This window comes from Equus asinus, chromosome 11 (assembly GCF_041296235.1).
Source record: "Equus asinus isolate D_3611 breed Donkey chromosome 11, EquAss-T2T_v2, whole genome shotgun sequence".
Classification (NCBI taxonomy): Eukaryota; Metazoa; Chordata; class Mammalia; order Perissodactyla; family Equidae; genus Equus; species Equus asinus.
In genome coordinates this window covers 25,339,345-25,361,243 of record NC_091800.1, presented here as the reverse complement: position 1 = coordinate 25,361,243, position 21,899 = coordinate 25,339,345, and the positions used below count along the sequence as shown (strand labels likewise).

General features: G+C 42.0%; 1 protein-coding gene across 1 annotated transcript in view; it reads right to left on the bottom strand.

The window, feature by feature from the left end:
• KPNA3 (karyopherin subunit alpha 3) overlaps positions 1-19,973 on the bottom strand; it is a 93,003-nt gene extending 73,030 nt beyond the window's left edge. Inside the window, exon 1 of the mRNA XM_070520628.1 lies at positions 19,595-19,973. Within this exon, the coding sequence (XP_070376729.1) occupies positions 19,595-19,663 (69 nt within the window). The 5' untranslated portion in view covers positions 19,664-19,973. The remainder of the gene's footprint in view (positions 1-19,594) is intronic.
• Positions 19,974-21,899: the final 1,926 nt, after the last annotated feature.

Here is a 21,899-nt window from a genome sequence, read left to right as displayed (position 1 = left end):
AGTATGTACTATGATTACATTTATAAGAAGTCGTGGGAAGGCAAACTAATCTGTAAGGACAGAAAGCAGATCAGCATTTGCCTGGGGCTGGGGGAAGGGGAAGACTGCCTGCAATCAATCAAAGGACAAGGTGGGACTTTTGAGGAGACAGAAATATTCTACATCTTGACTGTGATGGTGGTTACAAGGGAGTAATCATTTGTCAAAACTCATCAAGCTAAACACTTGAAATGGATAAATATACCTCAAAGTTTATTAAAAGGAGTTATTTGCAGAAAGAGAGGTGGCAAGTGAGGATGACACGTGTCATTTTTTCCTTTCAATTTGTATTACCAATTACGTGTATTACCTCCGTAATTTAAAACAATTTCATTATTCTGCTGAGAAGTACTCAAATTATTTAAAGCCCTTTCTAAATTAATTTGCCTCAAAGATTAATTTTTCTATGACATACAATTACCAATAACATTCTAATTTTTTTTCTCTTATTAATACTGTATTGTGCACTGGATCTGTGTTGCTTACCTACCACTGTGGCAGTTAATAAACATTCCCTGTAACCTTAAAAATATGTAGGGAGTGAGTAACTAACTCTTAACAGTGTTATAAATAAATAGAACTTACAATAATGTTTACATCATACTTATTTAATACTGTGCTTATTTTTTTTACGTAAAAGTGATTTTATTTACAGTACTGTTAGATCACCAAACTAACATTACTTTAGTAGGCAGAGGAACTGAACGAGAAGAGCAGGAAGGTGTTGAATCTTTTCTGAAGATCCCTAAAACATTCCGAAGTACCAAACATCTTCTACTTCACTTAAAAAAAAAAAAAGGTAAACATAGCCTGAAAATTTGCAGCATCAAAACTATCCCTTTCCTAGAGTCATCTTAGTCCCCTTCACTGATACAAGAAAGTTAGGATTCCAATTTCTCCTCCTCGGTACAATGGGGAGGGGAGGGGAGGTTATTTCAAGCTACACTAGCCCCAAGAATCTAAGCGGTCACAACAAGGGTGCTCCTGTAACACCTAGGCTGGGTGTCCAGCTGCCTGGTTTCTTCTAGGCTGTAAATTCAGAACCTTAAAACTAGGTTTCTCTTCTGCTTCCTTCTCCCTTTTCTGCCCCTTAGCAGAAGAGAGCTCTGGACTTCCTCTCAAGGCTGTCCCCACGGTTAGCAGATTTGCCCAACCTCCATTCCTCCCACGGACCTGCCCTGCTGTGAGGAGTATACATAGTTTTCTCAAAAATAGGTCCAGTACTTACTATGTTTACCAAGGGAGAAGCATATGGAGGGATATTTTGGTCGCATTATATTTAAAGTTTAGCCATGACCACAAACGTATCATATCCTCACTTAATGCCATCATGTTCACAAACACAGAATCTTAGAACGAACGCGAAAAGCCAGGCTGGGCCCCTAATCACTGCATGAAGCTAATGTCTAATACATTAGAAGACTCCGTGCTGGTAACTAATGCAACTTATTCAGAATGTGTTCTTACTATGAAAATATTCTTGCTATTTCTGACAAAAGCTAAACAATATACTAAAGAACTTATTACCAGGAAAGAAGTATTAAGTAATCTAAAATACTGCTTCTCAAACTCTTTCACATCACGGCGCACACAGAAAATATTTGTGCAGCACACTGAAATTAAGGGACAAGACTACAAGGTCTCCACCATCCAGGTCCCCAGTTGGCCACCCCTAGGGCAGCATATCAGATGGGGAACAGTGATCTAACAGACTCTCATGACAATGCTCTGGGTCACTGCAACAAACTAGAGAGACATTCATTCATATACTGTCATAAATAATTAGCTTAAGAAAAAAACTTATTTCTGCTATTCTAACCATATCTTGTTCAAACCATGAAACATTCCCAGTTCATGTCATCTCCACCATGAAGTTCTGCCATATCTTTAAGGCTAGAATTCACCTGTCCCTCCCATACGTTCCCAAACTTCCTTCACTTCTACTAAAGGATTGCATTCTGTCTTACAGTCACCTGTAGCTGTATTATTTATCCTACTAGATTAAATACTCCTGAAGGCAGGGATCTTAGTTCATTCATTTTTATCTCCCTTTGCTTCACATATCAAAAAAAGGTAGTTTAGGGGCCAGCCCTGTGGCCGAGTGGTTAAGTTCGTGCGCTCCGCTGCAGGTGGCCCAGTGTTTCGTAGGTTCAGATCCTGGGCACGGACATGGTGCCACTCATCGAGCCACGGTGGGACGGCATCCCACATGCCACAGCTGGAGGGACCCACAAGTAGGAATATACAACTATGTACCGGGGAGCTTTGGGGAGAAAAAGGAAAAAAATAAAATCTTTAAAAAAAAAAAAAGGTAGTTTAACCAACGTTAAATCCGAACTTAGGATGAGTCATATTCAGTGAAAATGCTGTTTGCACTTTACCACTTTACCATAACCACAGTCTACAGTCCATGTACTTTCCCCCTCAGTACTTCAAAATTTAATTTGGCTCCAAGTCTCTCAAATATTCCACTTCCCAAAAGTTTCAAAAGCATACACAAAAATGTTTGTTTGCATTAGCCCCACGTTCACAAAGTTTAGAAAACAAAAGCAAACGTCCAGCCATCACACAACTCTAACATCCAAGTACCAATCCATTTATTCCAAGCAAAAACAATGTTCCCAGAACTCAATACATAACAGAAAACCACACTGTTGCTACCAGTCACACTCCATGACAGTAACTTTAAATTGTCCAAGGGACTGAGGAAGCATTTTAAACTACTGTCACTCCTACCGAAGGATTTCAGTCAACGAGGATTTATTCTCATACAGGAGTAAATTTGCATTTTATCATTAAATAGTATGATAGCCCTAATTGGAAATTACCAGTTTATAAATTTTCTCCCTAAAATTTGTGAATATATCTGAATGCTGAAATTTTCTTATTCAGAATCATGATTTATATTTTCATCTTTTCTTCCTCTTTAAAATATATTTAACTTTTAAATAATAGTAAGTAGAATAAATAGAAGTATAACTAATAAGTGAATAACTACTAATATGAATTAGTACACAAATTGTTATGCAGCACCATCCCCAAAATATTCTATCTACTTCCTACGTTTTTGTTTAAAACATCAGGTGCTAAAGTTATTAAAAATTTATTTTTGCCAAGTCTAAAACAAAAAAAAGCCTCAACAAATGTTCATAATTATACATTATTCCAAAACCAAGACACATATGTATGATATTCATGGAACCGGATTCAAATTAACAAAATCAGTTGAAACTTACAAAAAGATACTAACTGTGTAGTGCATGTGCTCTGCTAACTACATTAATACCTTGTGGCACTTAGTTTCTAGGTTAGTTCTCTATCACCTATATTCGCATCTCTAATATTCATATTCCAAGGCTTAGTTAACATGGTCATCCTTCTCAGGCTACCTACTTTTTTCTTGCAGATTCAAATTTTGAGAGGAACATGCATGCACTTACTATACAATCTCTATTTCAATGGCTGTCCAGCTACCTTCCTCTATACTCTGTTCAGCTTTCTACCCCTCAGTCTCTCTACCATTATCTTAAAAAAGAAAAATGACAATAGTGTCTACCTTAACCCCTCTGTAAACATCACAAAGATGTCCAGAAAAGCTCAATCTTTAGCAGCTTTGCAATTCTGAGATAAGGAATGCAAAGAAAGAGTATACACTGATTCAACACAGGAAGGATGCATAGCACAAATTCAGTGCTGTCCCACTTTGTCCCTCTATTATTTTATTTATTTTTGCTGAGGAAGATTGGCCCTGAGCTAACATCCATTGCCAGTCTTCCTCTTTCTGTTTGAGGAGGACTGTCGCTGAGCTAACATCTGTGCCAATCTTCCTCTATTTTGTATGTCGGATGCTGCCACAGCGTGGCTTGATGAGCGGTGTGTAGGTCCATGACCAGGATCTGAACCCACGAACCCCAGGCTGCCAAAGCAGAGTGCATGAACTTAACCACTAGGCCACTGGGCTGGCCCCTGTCCCTCTATAATTCTAATGCTTCTATATTTCATAAGAAAACTTTTTGTGTGTTTCCTTACAGTCAAGTTACAATAACCTGGAATATATCATGCTGTTTCAGAGACAAGGTGTTTTAACATCTTTCTAATAATGGATAGTATTCATTAGAGTCATTTTCATTTTAAAAAGTGAAAGGCAGATCACTATCAAAATACTGCAAATATAAAGCAGCTTTTATTTCCATAAAGTCTCCTCACGCTTGACAAATAAAAATGGCAAGCAATAGGATATATTGGAGAATATGAGGAAACCATTTGGTATAAACCTAATTCAGCCTGACCTTGTCTTTCCAAAAGGGCCTGACCGTGGCCGTTGAGCATGCATTGTATATCTGCTTTAGATATTCCCTATGGCAAGAACAAAAGCCCTTGAGATAAAGGTGCAACTTCCCTTCCCCTCCCAACATTGGCATCTCCTTAAGGATTAAGCATCTTTCCTTAGGCTAGAAACTGATTGCTGCGCTCACCTGTGACCACCCAGCTCCAGACAAGAGACTTGCCTCCTGCTATGCCCTCTGAGATAGCAGACCCACTACCTGCTGTGTCCATCAAGCGCTGTGCTGACAGGGCAATCTTGTGACTATTGTGGGAGGGACATTTCAATCATATATGAAAAGTCCTGCTTGGGGGTATATAACCACTCTGTACATCTCAATTCTTTGGTGCCCTTTCTCCCTTTGGGAAGAAAGGCCCAGGGCCATGGTCCTCAGATTTCAGCTCAGAATAAACTCACCCAAATTTTCATTTATAGATTGGTTATGGATTATTTTCGTCGACACTCTGTAATAATTTGTATACCATCTTTGGAAGTTAAAAATTAACTACATGTTATCATCAACCTATTTTGAGGGAGATAAGATTATTCTTTTATTTCTCTTAGTTGGAGAGTAGAAAGGGACAAACTATTTAAAATATTACTTATTAACTTCCTATGTCACATTCCAACCCCAAACAACTGACCAATAAGGTTCTTTTTGGTCTATAAATGTGCAGTATAACAGCAGATATTTTTACTCTGAAATTTCATATCAAAAGTGTTTTCACATCAAAAGTGTTGTATCATTTAATGATATGAGGAATTATTGTTTTGGGTTTTTGTTTAAGGAGGATAATAGCATGTCTTACTGTGATATTATGATTTATAGTAAAAAATATACATATTTGGTCTTCGTCCACTGTTCCTGGCACTGCGCTCCTAAATCCTGTGGAATTTCCTAAAGTGTTGAGAGCAGATAAGTGTGTCTTTTGTTATGTTAATGAGGAAACTTTTGGAAAGCCTTGGATAACCTCCAGTTGGGGGCTAGTTGCCAGGGAGATTTCACTCCCATCCAGATACCCCTCAACCTCCTGGGAGGGGAGAGGGAGAAGGGCTGGAGATTGAGTTCAGTCACCAGTAGCCAATAAGTTAATCATACCTCCATAAAAACGGAAAAGGGGAAAGTTCGGAAAGCTTCCAGTTTGGTGCTGGGAGACTGGCGTACTGAGCAAGCATGGAAGGAAGCTTTACACCCTTTCCACAGACCTTGCCCTATGCATCTCTTTCATCTGGCTGTTCCTGAGTTGAATAAACTGGTAATCTAGTAAATAAAACATTTCTCTGGGTTGGGTGAGCCAATTAATCCAACCCTAGGAGGAGGTTGTAAGAACCTCTGATCTATAGCCAGTCGGTCAGACGGTGGGGAGAGGAGTCTTGTAGGACCAGCCATTAACTGTCTCCAGACAGACGAAGTGTAGGACACTCAGCTGTGTGGGAGAACTGCTTGGTGTGGGGAAATAACTTGCACATTGGAACTGATGTCAGAATCAGACTTACCTTTTAGACATAAATGTTAAAATACTGACAAACAAAACAGGATGTCTGGAATTTGCCTCAAAATAATCCATGGAAAGGTAGAAGTGGGTTGGGACACAAATGAAACAAGACTGGCCATAAATTATAATTGTTTTAAAGTGGTATACAGGAGTTAAATATATTATTCTCTCTACTTTTGTATATTGTTGAAAGGTTTCTAAAATACAGCTTCTGTTTTTAAGTGTATTGTGTTAAATAACACAAGTGCTACTGGAATCAGAAAACCTGGTTACCGACTAGGTTAGCGGACATTCATTATTTCTCTGTGCCCTCAGTTTCCACATCTGTGGAAAAAAGGAGTTGGACTCAAATTCTGACATTGTTGCTAGTTCATTTTTTAGTGATTCAATTGAATATGACTTCTACACTTTGAATTTGGTTTAAACAACAACTGTAAGTATATATAATTCAGAATGCATTTATAGCTAAATCTGCTACAGTCAACTGAAAAGTCTTCACAACTGTTACCAGAGTAACACTATAGCACGTACTTCACCTAGGCCTCCATTCCCAGGTATCCTGCATTCCCTCAAACACCCTTTCTTCAAGTACTACCTCCGTACACCCTGTACTCTCTGGAGGGAACTCTGTCAAGAAAACAGAGGCCATCAGGCATAACCTGCCCCCGTTTCCCCACCCTGCTGCAGCCCATCCTCACCTCCATCGGTACCGCTCCAAGGCCTTCCCAGCTGGGGCCCCTTCCAAACCTACCCACAACTCGTCTCTCTTCACCTCCCTAACAGCTCCCCACTTACCCTAGGCTCAATCATTTATTCCTTTTCTAGCCTGGTCTGTAAGTCTCTTTTTGCCCTGGTTTCTTCAATTTAGCCTAAAAACAGCAGTCAATCCCACACTTCTAACACAAATGAGGCGGAGGAGGAACTCAGGCTAACCTGTGCCCCTACTTCCTGTGACTACCAAATTTTTAAACCACATTTCTACTGACTGGTTCTCCCATCTCAACTCCAGCTCACTCCTAACCCCATCATAATGCAGCTCCCAGCCTTTCTGGGTTTTCCACTTCTCACTACCCCGTTGCTGAACACGATAGCAGCTTATTTCAAGTCCTCATCACACCCCTCTCCTTTGCAGCATTTGATACTGCAACTACTGCCTCTCCTCAGGAAACCTTCCTCCCCTAAAGTTCCGATACACCACTCTGCTCTGAGCTTCCTACAGATTCCTTCTTCAGCGGCATTTTCACCAGTTCCCTAAAATGATGTGGTTCCTCGGGTTCTCTCCTCCCCTAGTCCTCGTTTCTTCTTATCCCTAAAAGCCCTCATTTCTGTTGGGGAAGTGAGAGAATTCCTCCCTTTTCCTTAAGGTTCTTAAGACTGGTCAAATAATTAAAAATGCAGGTTGGCAGGAGAAAATCAAATAAAGTTTAGTGCATGAATACATGGGACAAACTCGGGAGAAACTGAGTAACTCAGCCATCTGGCTGAGGCTGCCTGTTTAAATATTTTCAGCTACAAAGAGGATGTTGGGGTAGTGACTGGGGGTTTCAAAGGGGAGGAGGGCAACTCTCATGGCAATGGGAAAGCAAATTTTTGGTAAACACAACTTTGCTAAGAGTGGACTTAGCAAGGATCCTCCCAGTCTACCGAAACCCAGAGTTATCTAGGGTGATGGCCAGTCTTGGGGACAAGCCTTTATTTTAAATTCCTTTTAGGCAGTTAGAGGGGAAGGTCACATGTTCTTCCTGAGTCTTCTGAGCCTTTATTGTATTCAGCTCGAAATAATCCGCATACCAGAATGGCGCATTTTGAGGTGGCCTGCCCTGGACCCCATCATCTACATTATCACCTTAAACGTTCTAATCATTGCTTGAACTATTTTCCAAATCTTCACCACTGACCACATCATCCTAGAACAGGGCTAGGCAAACTACGGCCTGTGAGCCAAATCCAGCATGCAAGCCAAATCCAGCCCTCCACCGGATAAATCAAGTATAAAGCTTTATTGGAACAGTCACACCCACGTGTCTGCCTATTGTCTATGGCTGCTTTCATGCTCACAGCAGAGTAGCAGTTGTGACAGAAACAGTTTGGCCCTCAAAGCCTAAAATATTTAGGCTTTTAGAAATATTATGGCCCTTTATAGAAAAAGTTTGCTAACCGATATTCTAGAAGGTAAAACACACCAAATAAACAGTCCTAGTAACTTTGCCTGCCTTTAGACCCCAATGCCAGTGCTATGAGTCAGACCACCCATCTCTAAGACGCCTGAGAGTTTTCTAACTGTTCCTCCCAAGCTCTCTTCTCACCCTCACCAATCCATCTCCTATGATGCAAGCAAAGCAACAGTTCAAAATCCACCTTCCTAGTTAAAATTTTCCCCACAGGAGAGGTTTTCCACAATCTGGCCCCTGCCTATCCTATTCAACTTTCCGATCATTTCACCTGTGAGAAATAGTGAATTACTTCATTTCCCCAGAACATATCATGCTGTCTCGTACTTCCAGGCCCACCCAAGAGTGACTACCAAAGAAATACCTACACATTTTTCTAGTTTCAGCTTAAGCACAGTTGTCTCCAGGAAGCCTTCCCTGTGTGCCTACTGTACTCTCTATATATTTTCATTATAATGAGTATGTATTTGCTTTTACATCATTTCCATACTGGTCTACACATTCCTTGAGCAGGAACCCTGAGGCAAAGTAGGAGAATGGTTAATAAAGTCACAGGGTTGTTTTTTGTTTTTGCAGGGGAAGATTTGCCCCAAGTGGACATCTGTTGCCAATCTTCTTCCTTTTTTTCTCCCTCCACCTCCCCTGACACCCCACTCCACCCCACCCCCACCTCTCCAAAGCCCCAGTACATGGTTGTGTATAGTTGTAAGTTCTTCTGGTTCTTTTACGTGAGCCACCACCACAGCACAGCTACTGACAGATGAGTGTTGTAGGTCCGCGCTCCAGGAACCAAACTCAGGCAGCTAAAGCAAAGTGCACCAAACTTTTAACCGCTTAGGCCATCAGGGCTGGCTCAAGGTCACAGAGTTTTAAAGTAGGAAATCTAGGACTAAACGCCGAGTTCTGCCACTTCCTAGTTGTTGTTCTTAAATAAATCACTTAATTCATGTTCTTCATCTTTATAACGGCAATTTTGTGAGGACGATTTAAGATTATTATAAGCAGAGTACCTTGCACACAGTAAGAGCTCAACAATTATTGGTTATCATTCTTTTCATTGTTTCATCCTTCACACTTCAGAATTCAAATAACTGCTGAGTGAAACAACTGCAGCATGCTAGTTTGTCACACGTGATTTTCAGCCACATACTGGATAGTTCCATCTGGACAACACTTGGTCCCCAAAACTCATTATCTTTAGTCCCGAACTGTTTCAGTTAGAGTGGCCAACTTGTTAAGGTTTGCCCAGGACTTTCCTGGTATGTATACTGAAAGTCCTGTGTCCTGAAAACTCCCTCAGTCCTGGGCAAACCAGAAGAGTTGATCACCTTAAATTACAGTTACGGTGCAAACAATAAAAATGGACAAGTTCATGTAAGAAACAAACGTGGGGGAGGGCAGGAGAATTTACTGGAAGAATATAAAGCAGTTCACAGAACGAAAAGCAAAGCTGAAGAACAGATCTATGAAAAAATCAGGATGAAAGCAACTCCACAGATCTAGGTGGCAGAAATTAATGGAAGATTTCTTCGCAGTACTTCTGCCGGGATGAAGCACTTAGGTCCCAGTACCAGCTCACTCAAGATTTAAACGCCAGGCACAGCGTTTGATTGGCCTAATTTGTGTTATCCAGAAAGGGTAAGGCGCCTTAATTAACCAAAGGAGACAGGGGCACACAGATTAAACATTTCAACAAGAGATATCCAAGGGCAAAAGAGTAGCTCCCAAAAGCCAAACCAGAATGCTGTTTCCAAAAGAAAGGGGAATGGATATAAGGTCACTATATCAACTGCAGCTTGAACATGCCATGCCTTCCAGATTCCATGACACAACATGTTATTCAAGTTATTTTTCTTTCTTTCTTGGCAAACTCCTACTCTTCCTTCAAGACCTAGCTCAAGTGTGATCTGTGCAATCTTACTCAATTTCCCTAGGTATAGTTAGTTACTCCCTGTCGCCATGCTTTCATAGTACTTTGCAAATTATTTACCTGTATCATAGAACTTACCAGACTGTACACTAAATATATGCTTAGGTATCGGTTTCTCCCACTAAACTGAACTTGCCTAGAGCAAGGACAATATTATTCATATTTATAATTTTTGGCATTAACAATACCTGCCTGGCACATAGCAAATGCTTAATTGCTATAATAAATCTGCTATCCAAGTCACTATCAAATTAAAAGGGAAGAGAGGAGCTATACAGGCAAACATGCTGACAGTATCAAAGAGAAAGCTGACACACTAAGAGAAAGGGAAAAACCAGCAAAAACAAAACTATGAAGAGCAAAAGCTCCACAAACATAGAAATTAAGGACAAAATTCTGACAAATCTCAGAACATGAAGGCATCACTTATATAAAAGCAAAAACCACTATCCACATGCATAGTGGTGATTCTGAAGAACCAAGAAAATAACTAAATTATATTCTATTTAAGGAGGCAGAGAAATGTATAGGTTATTTTCAGAAACACTAGCATTTTAAAATAAAAGAAAATTTGGTGTGTAAACAAACTTATAACCCAGAAAACTCAACTGTTCAGAATGATTAATTCCAAGTACATATAGTCAAGATTTATTTTACCTTTTTGTTTTTTCTTTTTTTTGGTGAGGAAGACTGGTCCTGAGCTAACATCTATTACCAATCTTCCTCTTTTTGCTTGAGGAAGATTGACTGTCCCTGAACTAACATCTGTGCCAGTGTTCCTTTATTTTGTATGTGGGACACTGCCACAGCATGGCTTGATGAGCAGTGTGTAGGTCCACACCTGGGATCTGAACCCAGCAAACCCTGGGTCCCTGAAGTGGAGTGTGCGAACCCAACCACTATGTCACCAGGCCAGCCCCTATTTTACGATATTTTAATTGCTAACGTTGGTATCCTAGACTGTGACAAAATTTTCCTTAATAGCAAAACTGCCACAAAGTATAGCTACATCCTCCTTACATTTTTAATATTGTTTTACCTTCAAAGCAAAGGAATAGAGACTTGGAAACAAGAACACAGCCAGACCTTATGCTGAGAAAACAAAAAGACAACTCAGGAGTGGTGTCAGTCATGGAAAGAGAACGCCACTGACACTGAAGTTAGATTTTCTAGGTATGTTTTCTAACTCCTTTACTGGATATCAAGAAGTCAAGTTGCTTTTTTTTTCACTTCAAATGTTATTCAGTCTATATCACATTTCACCAAATGAAGTAACTTTGACACCATGACATTAAACCATTGTTTTTTTTTTTTAAAGATTGGCATGTGAGCTAACAACTGTTGCCAATCTTTTTTTTTTTTCCTGCTTTTTCTCCCCAAGTCCCCCCAGTACATAGTTGTATATTTAGTTGTGGGTCCTTCTAGTTGTGGAATGTGGGACACCACCTCAGCATGGCCTGATGAGCGGTGCCATGTCTGCACCCAGGATCCGAACCAGCAAAACCCTGGGCCACCAAAGCAGAGCGTACGAAACTTAACTACTCGGCCACAGGGCTGGCCCCTAAACTATTCTTTATCATCTGAACACTTTGATCAATCTTAGCATCACTATTGGGATATATTCTGAAGTACACAGCATCACCAACTGAAGTATTTTTTTTTTAATCAAAAATGCTTAAACTGAAGATAACCAAGCCTTTGAAACTAACCTCTAGTTTACAGGAAATCTGGAGGGTAGTAAGAAATGGGAGGAACAAGTTACGCAACACGACAAAGAAACAGACAAATCCAGTAATTAGGACATTCTATTATGTTGAACCATATAAAGTTGTTAATACTTGGCGGTTTGAACCTCAAAAGTGGCAATTTCACGTGGTTAAAATTAATATAAGAAAACTAACCTGATTTCTTCAACAAATTAAAGGCATTTTAAAAATGGAAGGGGACAATAGCCAAAAGGTGGACACACCCACCCAACCCAAGCATCCATCAATGGATGAGGGGATAAACAAAATGCGGTATATACTACAATGGAATATTGTTCAGCCATAAAAAGGAAGGAAATTTTGATACATGCTACAACATGGCTGAACCTTGAAGACATTATGCTAAGTGAAACACGCCAGACACAAAAGGACAAACATTCTATCATTCTACTTATATGAGGTTCCTAGAGTAGTCAAATTCAAAAAGACATAAAGTACAAGGGAGGCTGCCAGGGGCTGGTGAGAGGAAGAACACAGAGTTATTGTTGAATGGGGACAGAGTTTCAGCTGAGCAAGACGAAAAAGTTCTGGAGATGGACTGTGGTGATGGTCAGACAACAACGTGAATGTACTTAATGCCACAGAACTGTACACTTAAAATGGTTAAAATGGCAAATTTTATGTTATGCATATTTTACCACAGTAAAAAAAACGGTGGAAGGAGCCTGTTCTATATTAAAGGAGACTTAAGAAACATAACCAAATGTGATCAGATCTTGTTTAATCATGGTTCTAATAACCAAATGTAAAAAAAATTTAACAAACAACCAGGGAAATTTAAACGTCGACTGGATTATGAGTTCTTAGGAAATTATTAATTGTGTCAGGATGATGTGGTATTCAGGTAAGAAAGCATTCTTAATTTTCAGAGAAGTAGCCTTAAGTCTTCAAAAGTAAAATATCATTATGTCTGTTTTAAATAGATGAAGAAAAGATGAAGCAAATAAATTGTCACTTCTTAAATCTAAGTGATGTGCATAGAGGATTGATCACACTATTTTCTCTCCTTTTCTATATATTAGAACATTTTTATGATTAAAAATAAGAAAATTCTAAAAATTATTTCACTACGCATGTGTCAATCTCCCAGTACTTTACCTATTATAATAAAAAGTTTGGACTTAATTTGGGAAGCAGTAGAAAAAGGCATTAAGAGATTCAAAGTTTCAATTCAAAAATATACTTCAGGAAAATTATTGTGCTGGTGATACTTAGTGTGGACGTATTCATTCAAGAAATATTTCAGAGCTTACTTTATTCCAGCCACTGTACTACGAAGCAGGCTACGGAGACATATAGTCTACGCCCTCAAATAGCTCACCATCTACTAGGAGAAACAGATAAAACATAATCAAAACACTACCCTAACTACAGGAGACAGATACACTCAGAGTTCTTCCAGGAGTGAAGAAGGGTACCTAACTGGGAGGACGAGGGGGATTCAGAAAGATTTCTCAGAAAAGCTAAACCCAGAGACGAGTATTTGAGAGGGTTAGGAATTAGCCATGCAACAGGAGGCAGGGAAGGATATTCCAGTCAGCAGGATAGCCCTGAGAATAGAAATAGCACTGGCAAGCAGAGGAGGGCAAGATTCCAGATTATGTATAAGCATATAAGAAGTTCAGTGTTGCCAGAGCTTAAAGGGGTGGGGGGAAGGAAGGTTGAACTTGGAGAAATAACCAGGCATCAGGGTCACTAAAAAAATCTCAAGAATTGGGAAAAACACCACTTTGGAGGCAACTTTTAAACTGCCAGGTGATAAGTAATAAGGCTGAAAGTAAGCTGAGGCAGTGGAACAGAGAGGAGGGCCAAAATCCAGAGACAGCACAGAGATTCAAGCTACATGACTGGCATCTGACTGAATGTGGAAGACGAGGAAGGAGTCCAAGAAGCCTCTCAAGTTTCCAGTTCAGGTCACAGTGAGTGCGATGATGCCATAAACAGAAAACAGAAATAACAAAGGTAGAACATAGCTTTAAACTCTGTGAGCTTGAGAAGCTGATGTGATGCTCATGTGATTAATTTCCAGCCAATGATCAAAACAGATTTAAGTCCCCCACACTGAAATGACAGTTAAAACCAAGGGAGCTGCTGATATGGGCAAGAAAAACAGTCTAGAGAGGCGTCACAGACAGAATCCCAAGACATGCCTATGCTCAATGGGTAGGAAGGAAAAGTCGGCAAAGCCAACCAAAAAAAGAGTAATCAATGAGGTAGAGGGACCAGGAGAGATTATATGCCCTGCTAGTGAATTCAAGAAAAGCTAAATTATAGTATACCTGCTATATGACATACAGATTCCTTAAAAACTTCATGATCTGCAAAATTAGGACGAAAGAGGGAAATACATGAAGATGGTTGGGGCAATAAGCACCTTTAAGACAAAACATATGGTTAAAAGAAGCCAAGAGGCAGAATATGGGTGAATGAGCAAAGCGCATACTCCTGGGCTTGCTGTGTTCAACTGTGTTTCTGTACTTCAAACTGTTTCTGTTCAACTGCTGTTACTTGGGAGTGCTAAGCAGTTAATGCCCTGCTAAAAATCAAATATGAGCCAACATGAATTTTGCATTACCTAATGTCACACCTCTTTACTTTCAAGTATGAATTAGTTCATGTTACACAAACACTTTATAGCAGAACAGACTGTCAAAGGAGGGCTAGGCAACAGTATAAATGCCATGGAGTCAACACCAAAAGAAATTATTAATATCTTAGAATAATACTGTACCTTTCACTCCCAAATGTACAGCGTTTTCAAGTCTCTCTTCCCAAAGAGTATTATTAAGTTTTACTACTGGTCACTAAATGACCAGTCTCAGTCCAAGGTCCCTACCCTCGGTGGGCTTCCTGACAGAGCCCACATACTTACACAGAATTTGTTGTACATCACAGCCATTTATCGCAAAGAGGTAAAGGAAAATTCACTTAGGAAAGTATCAGAGCCAAGGAAAAGAACAGGGACTGATAATACTAAGTTATGTTATTAGTCAATCAGGAAAGGCCCTATGGGGAACTTCTGAAGGGTATTTTGAACTAGAATGACGTGGTATGGCAGCATTATAACCCTGGTGTTCCTGAGATATATGAAGGAGTCTGAGTGAAGAAAAAATTTGCCAGAGTCAGCCCCACTAAATAGAGAGCAAAAGAAGGTATATAGAATAGCATGTACAAAAGTGTGGAGAGGAAACTGCACTGGTTACCCCACCATCTCAAGTACTTTATCATGGGAGGCACAAAGGAGATATAAGGAAAAGTGGTAGGTGAGGTAGAAAAGGTAGGGCCTTTCGTGGAATTATGTGTGGCATGGTAAGGACTTCTAATTTTATCCTGAAGGCAATGGGAATGATCTTAACAGGGAAGTAATACAAAAAAGATTTCGTAAAGATCAATCCACAAGACACAGTGGGGAAGAAAGATACTGGACACAGGGAAACAAAACGGACTATCGCACTTGTACAGGTAAGAATGATAGGGGCCTAAACTAAGGCCCTGGTAGTAAGGTTAGTAACAAAGGTAAAATATGAGGGCTCTTCAGATGACTGACTAACACAGAAAAGTGAAGGAAGGGAAGAGAAGGGAGTCAAGGACAAAGTTTTAAGTCTGAACAATTAGGGAGTATCACTCACTAACAGAGGTTCCTGAGGAGGACAGCAAATTTGGTAGTGCTAGCTGAATTTGCAGATGAGAAAAGATACATTATCCCCTTAGTATCAGAAACTAAGGCATTAAGTTTAAGTGTTAAGCCCAAGAATATGGGTTATTATTTTTGGAGGAAACCAACTAATTGGCTCCTTACTAATAAGGAAACTTTGCAAGAGTAAAAAGAAAAAAAAAAAAGGCAAATAAATCAAATGATAAATAGGATGTCAAAAATTTTTATTAGCAAGGTTTTAAAATACCGAAATAAGAATTTCTGTGATATAGCCAAGATTTCTTAAGTATCTTCCCCATTAATTAACTTTCAGATGTGCTGTACACAAGTCAAGTCTTAGTCTCTGCTCAGTGGAGACTGGACAGCACAGTGAGCAAGAGTTCTGGCTTCAGTGTCCTGCTGCCTCACCGTAAGTCCAGCCAGCCTCTGCCACTCACCGCCCCACGACCCAGGGCTACTTACTTAAGAATCGAAGGCCTCAAGTTTCCTCAGCAGTAAATGTGGCTTAAAATAGTACATACTCCACAGGATTGTTGTGAAGACTAAATAAATAATCCATATAAAGTACTTGGTACAGGTACATTGTAAACCCTCAACAAACGTTAAGATCTTTTAAATAATTATTATTAGCTGTTACTGATGAAAATGGCAAAACCGGGAGCAAGAAAAAGAAAAGTTGACCTGGATGGCAGGTACCTGAATGTTTGATTTATAAGTATTCATTAAATGGAACATTTCCATTTTGTGCATTTTTCTACAAGTATATTTGAAAATGTTAAATAGTTTTTTGAAAAGGAGAAAAGCCTAAGAACCAATGCCTTACATGAAAAAGTCTGGTATTAAAACACACATTCCAAACCAAATAAAAATAATTAATAGTTTCCTTTTCACTATGTATTTCCTAGTTTTAGCTACAAGATCCATCTCCCCCACCCAAGCTCCCAATTGCTATCAGTGATAAATTTACTTCTTCTCCTATCTCCATCCGTAAACCTCAGGACCACCTTTACGCCCTTTCTCTTCTGTGAGCTTTACACAGACGAGGAAGAGGAGGAGGAGATTCAAATCCTCATTCCACGTTATGACCACCCCCAGTCTCAATTTTTTGGACAATTCCTCCCTGCATACGGGATAACAGCACTATTCCTCCAGAATTAATTCTAGACATTGCTGCCAGCCACCTTTTTCCATTGCTCTAATCATGTTACACCTCCTAACTCTTCTCTGGAATAAATTCCTTCAGACCTCCCTACAAGAAGGCATTTTCCAAGCAACTCTTTGCCATAGTACACACTTTCTAGAAAATTCACGAACCCCTCTTGCATGAAGCCATTCCTGACTGAATAACTACGAAATTACTTTCTTCTTCAACTCTCTCCTCACTCACAATTCTCTGGCATAACTCTACACTTTTATTGTCTTTAGCAAATACATATTTACTTCTTGTACCTAGCATCCCATTTGTGTATCAGCTGGTTGTATAATTTATAATATGTTTTATCTTTTATCTATCCTATATATGAAAAGGTAGGAATGATACCTCATCAAAGTGCATCTGATTGTTCTGAAATAGCCTGAGAATCATTACTTAGTCACAGAGCTAAATCACAGCATAAGTTTTTAACATCACATAGTTGCTAATGGATAAGACTAAATTAGTTATGGTGTCTAGACTTAGTTCCACCTAAATCCCCAATAAAGGCACTTGATCAGATCTGACCCCAGTTTCCTCTTAGTCACATCTCTGACTCCCTTCTCCCTGAGCAGTCCCTGGGAGCTCTTCAACTACTGCTCCCTCAAATCTCGAATGCCCTTCCTTGCCCTCTCCCTTTCCCTGGCCAACTTTCTTTCAACCTTCAGGATCAGCTCACTCCCATTCATCCACCAGGAATCAACCAGAACATCTCCCTTGACGCTCAGCTCCAAGTTAGAATCTCCTTATGCATTCTCAGAATACACTTATTGATGTACTGCATCATAATTATCAGTTTATTTTTCTATCATTCCTACTGAACTACAAACTCTTTAAGGAATAGCAAACTCCCTGAGGTACAGGCTGAATTTTATTCCCTTATGTATCCCCAAGAGCTAATATTGTTAGATACCCGATAGACAATCAGTGAATGAATGCTCGTACCCACTTCGTGACTTTGTGCAGGATGCACAAGCACTCTTGACTTTCCTCATCTAAAGTGCTTTTCTCCTGTAAAGTGGAGACAATGCCATACCTAGCTCATACAGCTGTTATAAGGATTAAATGAGGTATCATGAAGCTCTTAGCATAGTATCTGCCATATAGAACTACCATTTGAACATCTGCTATTTCACGCCTTCATTACCCTAATGTATCCTGGGAAATATGATGTTGTTATTACCAATATTTTCAGGCTGAAAGGCTTAGCAACCACGCGTCTTTTTCATGCATCTGGAAGTCATTGGTCATATTCCTATCATCAGCAAATATTTATTGTGTACCTATTATGTGCAGGAATCCTTACTAGGTGTCACTGAGTTCCGAGAACACAATAATAGATGCAAACAGTAAGACAAAAACCTGTACCAACATCCAAGAGAGGAAAGAATGTTATTAATTCTTCTGTATAAACAACATGCGTGTTTTTCAAACTACTAAGTTTTGCTTTATAATAAAGGTAAGCTTCAAGAGCAATTACTGACGTAAAAAGTTCAAAAGTAACTCCTATCATCAAGTGGACCAATAAACAGGAGGCAGTTCCACAATTTCTTGTTGCTATTCCTAAGTTTCACTTTTGCTTAGAACTATTTCTCACAAAAGAAATTTGACCATGACTGGGACAGAGAGAGATGACCTTTATTTGTCTCATTCAAATGGGAATCCCACAGTATTTCCCTAGGTTTTTTCCAATTAGCACTTAATTTTGCAGCTCTGAAAAATGGCCTGAGTGTTGTCTGTTTTTCCACGAAACAGAACGCTGAATGGTATATTTTCCCCACCACCTTCTCTCTTTAAGACAAAATGCACACTTGTTAGTCACACTGGCCCCTCAGCAAGAATTAGAAAACTGCAAATCACGTCACCTAGCATTAGGAAAAAAGGCTGTGGACTTAAAACCACTTTCCCCCTAACAAATCCAGAGGTCAGAGTCCCAGTGAAGTTTGTGCATTATACTACATCACTTTTAGTAGCTGCAGAGAGACCTCTAGCGCTGCCTCAATAAGCCGAGTTTGCAAATAGTACCTGCTAATGTCACCTTAATGAGACAATGGCAACATGCTGAGTAGCAACGAACTGTGACCACGATGAATGTTTACAGTTTTGCAACCACTTGGAAATCCTACCAACTTGGAGCAAGAGGTATATACAAAGCCGGATGAACCTATGTATCCAATTTATTTCAGTAAAACAAGTAAAAGAAATTATTACCCTATGCACACCCTCACTACAAGAAAGGCTAAGAAAACAGGTCCTGCGAGCGGAGGTCGGAACAACGTCTCTTCCGAAGCCTGAGCACAATAGATGGTAAACTATTGTCCACCTTCAGCTGGCTCCAAATGCCAGCAGTAACAAGAGTATGAGCTGGATCCGCTCAGCACGACTGGTCCAAAGGCCAGCACTGGAATATCAGAAAATGGTCCTGGCGCATCCTACCCTCCCCCATCCACCACCCTCAAACAAGTCAGTTACCCGGCTGGTCCCCACCCCCCTCTGCGGGCCGCCACCGCCCGCCTGGGCCCGGCTCGCACAAGGTAGGCGCGGGGACCGGCAGCGCCGAGGCTCCATGTGCTGCGGGGCGGGAGGCACCGAGGGAGCTGCGCCGGGCGGGAGGTTGCACAGGCAGCTGCCGCAAGCCGCGGCCGCCCCCTCGGCAGTGCGGTCGACTGACCCGGGCGGCAGCATCCCCGGCCCGCGAGGCCCCGGCCCGCGGACCCCGCCTCAGCTCTACATCCCTTCCACGCCGACAGCAGGCCGCGCCCGCGTGACGGGGCCGAAAACCCCGGCATTTCCCGGTCCCCGCGCCGGCAGCTCCGGAGGGTGCCTGCAGCCCGGCCCGCGTCCCGCCGTCCGCTCCGCCCAGCCCCGGGCCGCGGGGACGGGGGGCGGCGGCCAACTCCGACCCACCGCGAGCCGGCGAGAACCAGCCCGGCGCCGGCCCCCCGCCCCTCCCCGCCGCCGCGGGGCCAGCGCGGCCAGGAGGGCCAGCCGGGCGGGCCCAGACCGCGGAAGCACACTCACTTCCACATCGCGGCCCTTGTTCTTAAAGCTCTTGATGCGGTGGTTCTCCAAGCCGGGGTTCTCGGCCATGGCTGCGCGCGGCTCCGGCGACGGCTACTCCTGCGGCTGCGGCGGCGGCGGCGAGTCTCGACGCGGGAGGGGGAGGTGGGGGAGGACAGGAGGGGAAGGGAGGGGGAGGGGGAGAGGAGAGCACGTTCCGTGACGCCTCCGAGCGCGAGGTGGCAGCAGCGCCGGGGGAGGTGCAGGCTGTCGGCCGGGCGGGGAGGGGTGGGGCGGGGACAGCGCTCGGGCGCTGCGCGCGCCCGGGGAGGCTGGGGTCACGTGACAGAGGGCGGCCAGTGACCTGGACGTTCGCCCGCCTGGATGTGCCCGGTTATTCTCGGGCTAACCCCCGCTCCCTCAACAAGACCTTCCCACAACCTCTAGGGCCTACAAGTCATGTGCCAGCAATGGAACCGTACTTAGCGGCTTTTACGGGCCCCCAAACGCGGAGCCGCGGGAGGGAACTACAGTTCCCAGCATGCCAGGCTCCTGGCCTTGACAGAACGAAGAGAATGCCGGGAACCCTGAGCGCGCCCCTCACTGCGCGGCGCGCCCCGAGCGCCGGCGGCGCGAAGCTCCGCCTCTGAGGCCGCCCCTGGGTGGGGAAGTGGGAGGAGCTTTCCCGGAGACAACGCCCTGCACCCTATTGGGAAGGAGGGGGCGGGGCTTCATGGGAGGCTCACCTCTCTCCCTGCAGCCTAGAAAATTAAAAACGGGTGCACGGTTCGTGCTTTGCTCCCTTGCTTCTCTGATGTCTCCTGAAGTATCAGCCACCCTCATTCACTGTTCTCTTGCTCTGCTTTTGGTTTTATAAATAGCATTTATTTCCACCTGACATGTACATATGTATGTACGTGATATATGTCTTTATGTGGGTGTTACTTGGCTTATCGCATCGGAATTAGCTCAGTGAGAGCATGGACACTGGTTGGTTTACTGCAGCAACCCTCGCGTCAAAAAAGTGCCTGACACGTCGTGAATACTCAATAAATAGCTGAACAAATTAGCGCTATAGCCTCTCTCGGTTTCTTCATCGTCCTCCCAAGCCCAGTTCTGCAACCTTCATTCTGGCAGTATCTGCATTTCTGTGCCCCCCACACCTCTTGTTCCACCCCCACACATAACCTCAGCCTTCAGGAAGCAGTCAAGCCCTGGTCCACAGACTCTCCAGTCTAGCGTCTCTCTTTAGGGTCTTCGGAGGAATGATCAAGGGTAATTTGGATCCATAACACTAATAGAGAATTGCTTTCTGGAGCAAGTGGACTTCTTTGATTATATGTGAAATAATTCACTTTCAGAATCTGTGGCAGATAGAAGAGGTATGTGATGTTATAGTGCAATTCAAATCACACGAAGGGTGGTAGAAATATAACCATAAAAGAGATTAAAGAAGCAAAGGGGCCTTAAAGAGCCCGGGGTGCAGAGGTCAAAAATTCAGAGGCCTTTGGTGGCCAGGCTATGTCTGGGGCATTTGTTTTTTTAGTGATGGGATGTGGCCTATTGATAAAATACAGGCCCGTTTAAAGGCTTTAGACCATTGTTGCCATATTGTACTGTGGACCAGTCATGCCAAACCCTAGTCCAGCCACTCATTTGATGAGAAGAAGAAAAAAACTTAGAATGAATAGAGTGCTTCAACTCTAGTTCTTAAGGGGATAGAATGCATGTGTGTTTGCCACTTTCCATGATTGACTGGCAGGGAAACTTACAGACTGTTATAAGTGAGCAAGGCATTCTCTCTTCAAGTTACTTTACCCTCTTCTACCACTTCACTCTACTTGCTGTCATCACATGTGTAAGTCTTTTCATCATTCTGGAGTTTTAGACATATTTAGTGAGCACTTGCCATGTGTCAGTTATTGCACTAACACTAGGATGTATTTGTAAACAAGATACCTGCCTCCACACAGCTTCATGTCTTCTAGAGGAGACAGACAATAAAACAATTTGTCACCCAAAAAGTGTGGTGGGTGTCAAGGCTCACAGCAGGGAGATCTTTATAACCTGCTGATTCCGAAAACTCCTAACATATGAGGGCAAGATTGCAAATGGAGGTCTGCATATCACATATCTAAGTATTTAAAAGTTATAAATCAAGCTTGCAAACTTAAATAAAATATATTCTAACCTTTGACATTAACTTCCTTTGCAACCTGGAGGTCTGGGTTTGAATTTAAACTTCCTAACTTCTTGGACTCCTGCTTCAGGATATGGCGGTGCAAAGAGGGCTGGAAGCCAGCCCCTAGCCCGTTTTTTGTTCCCC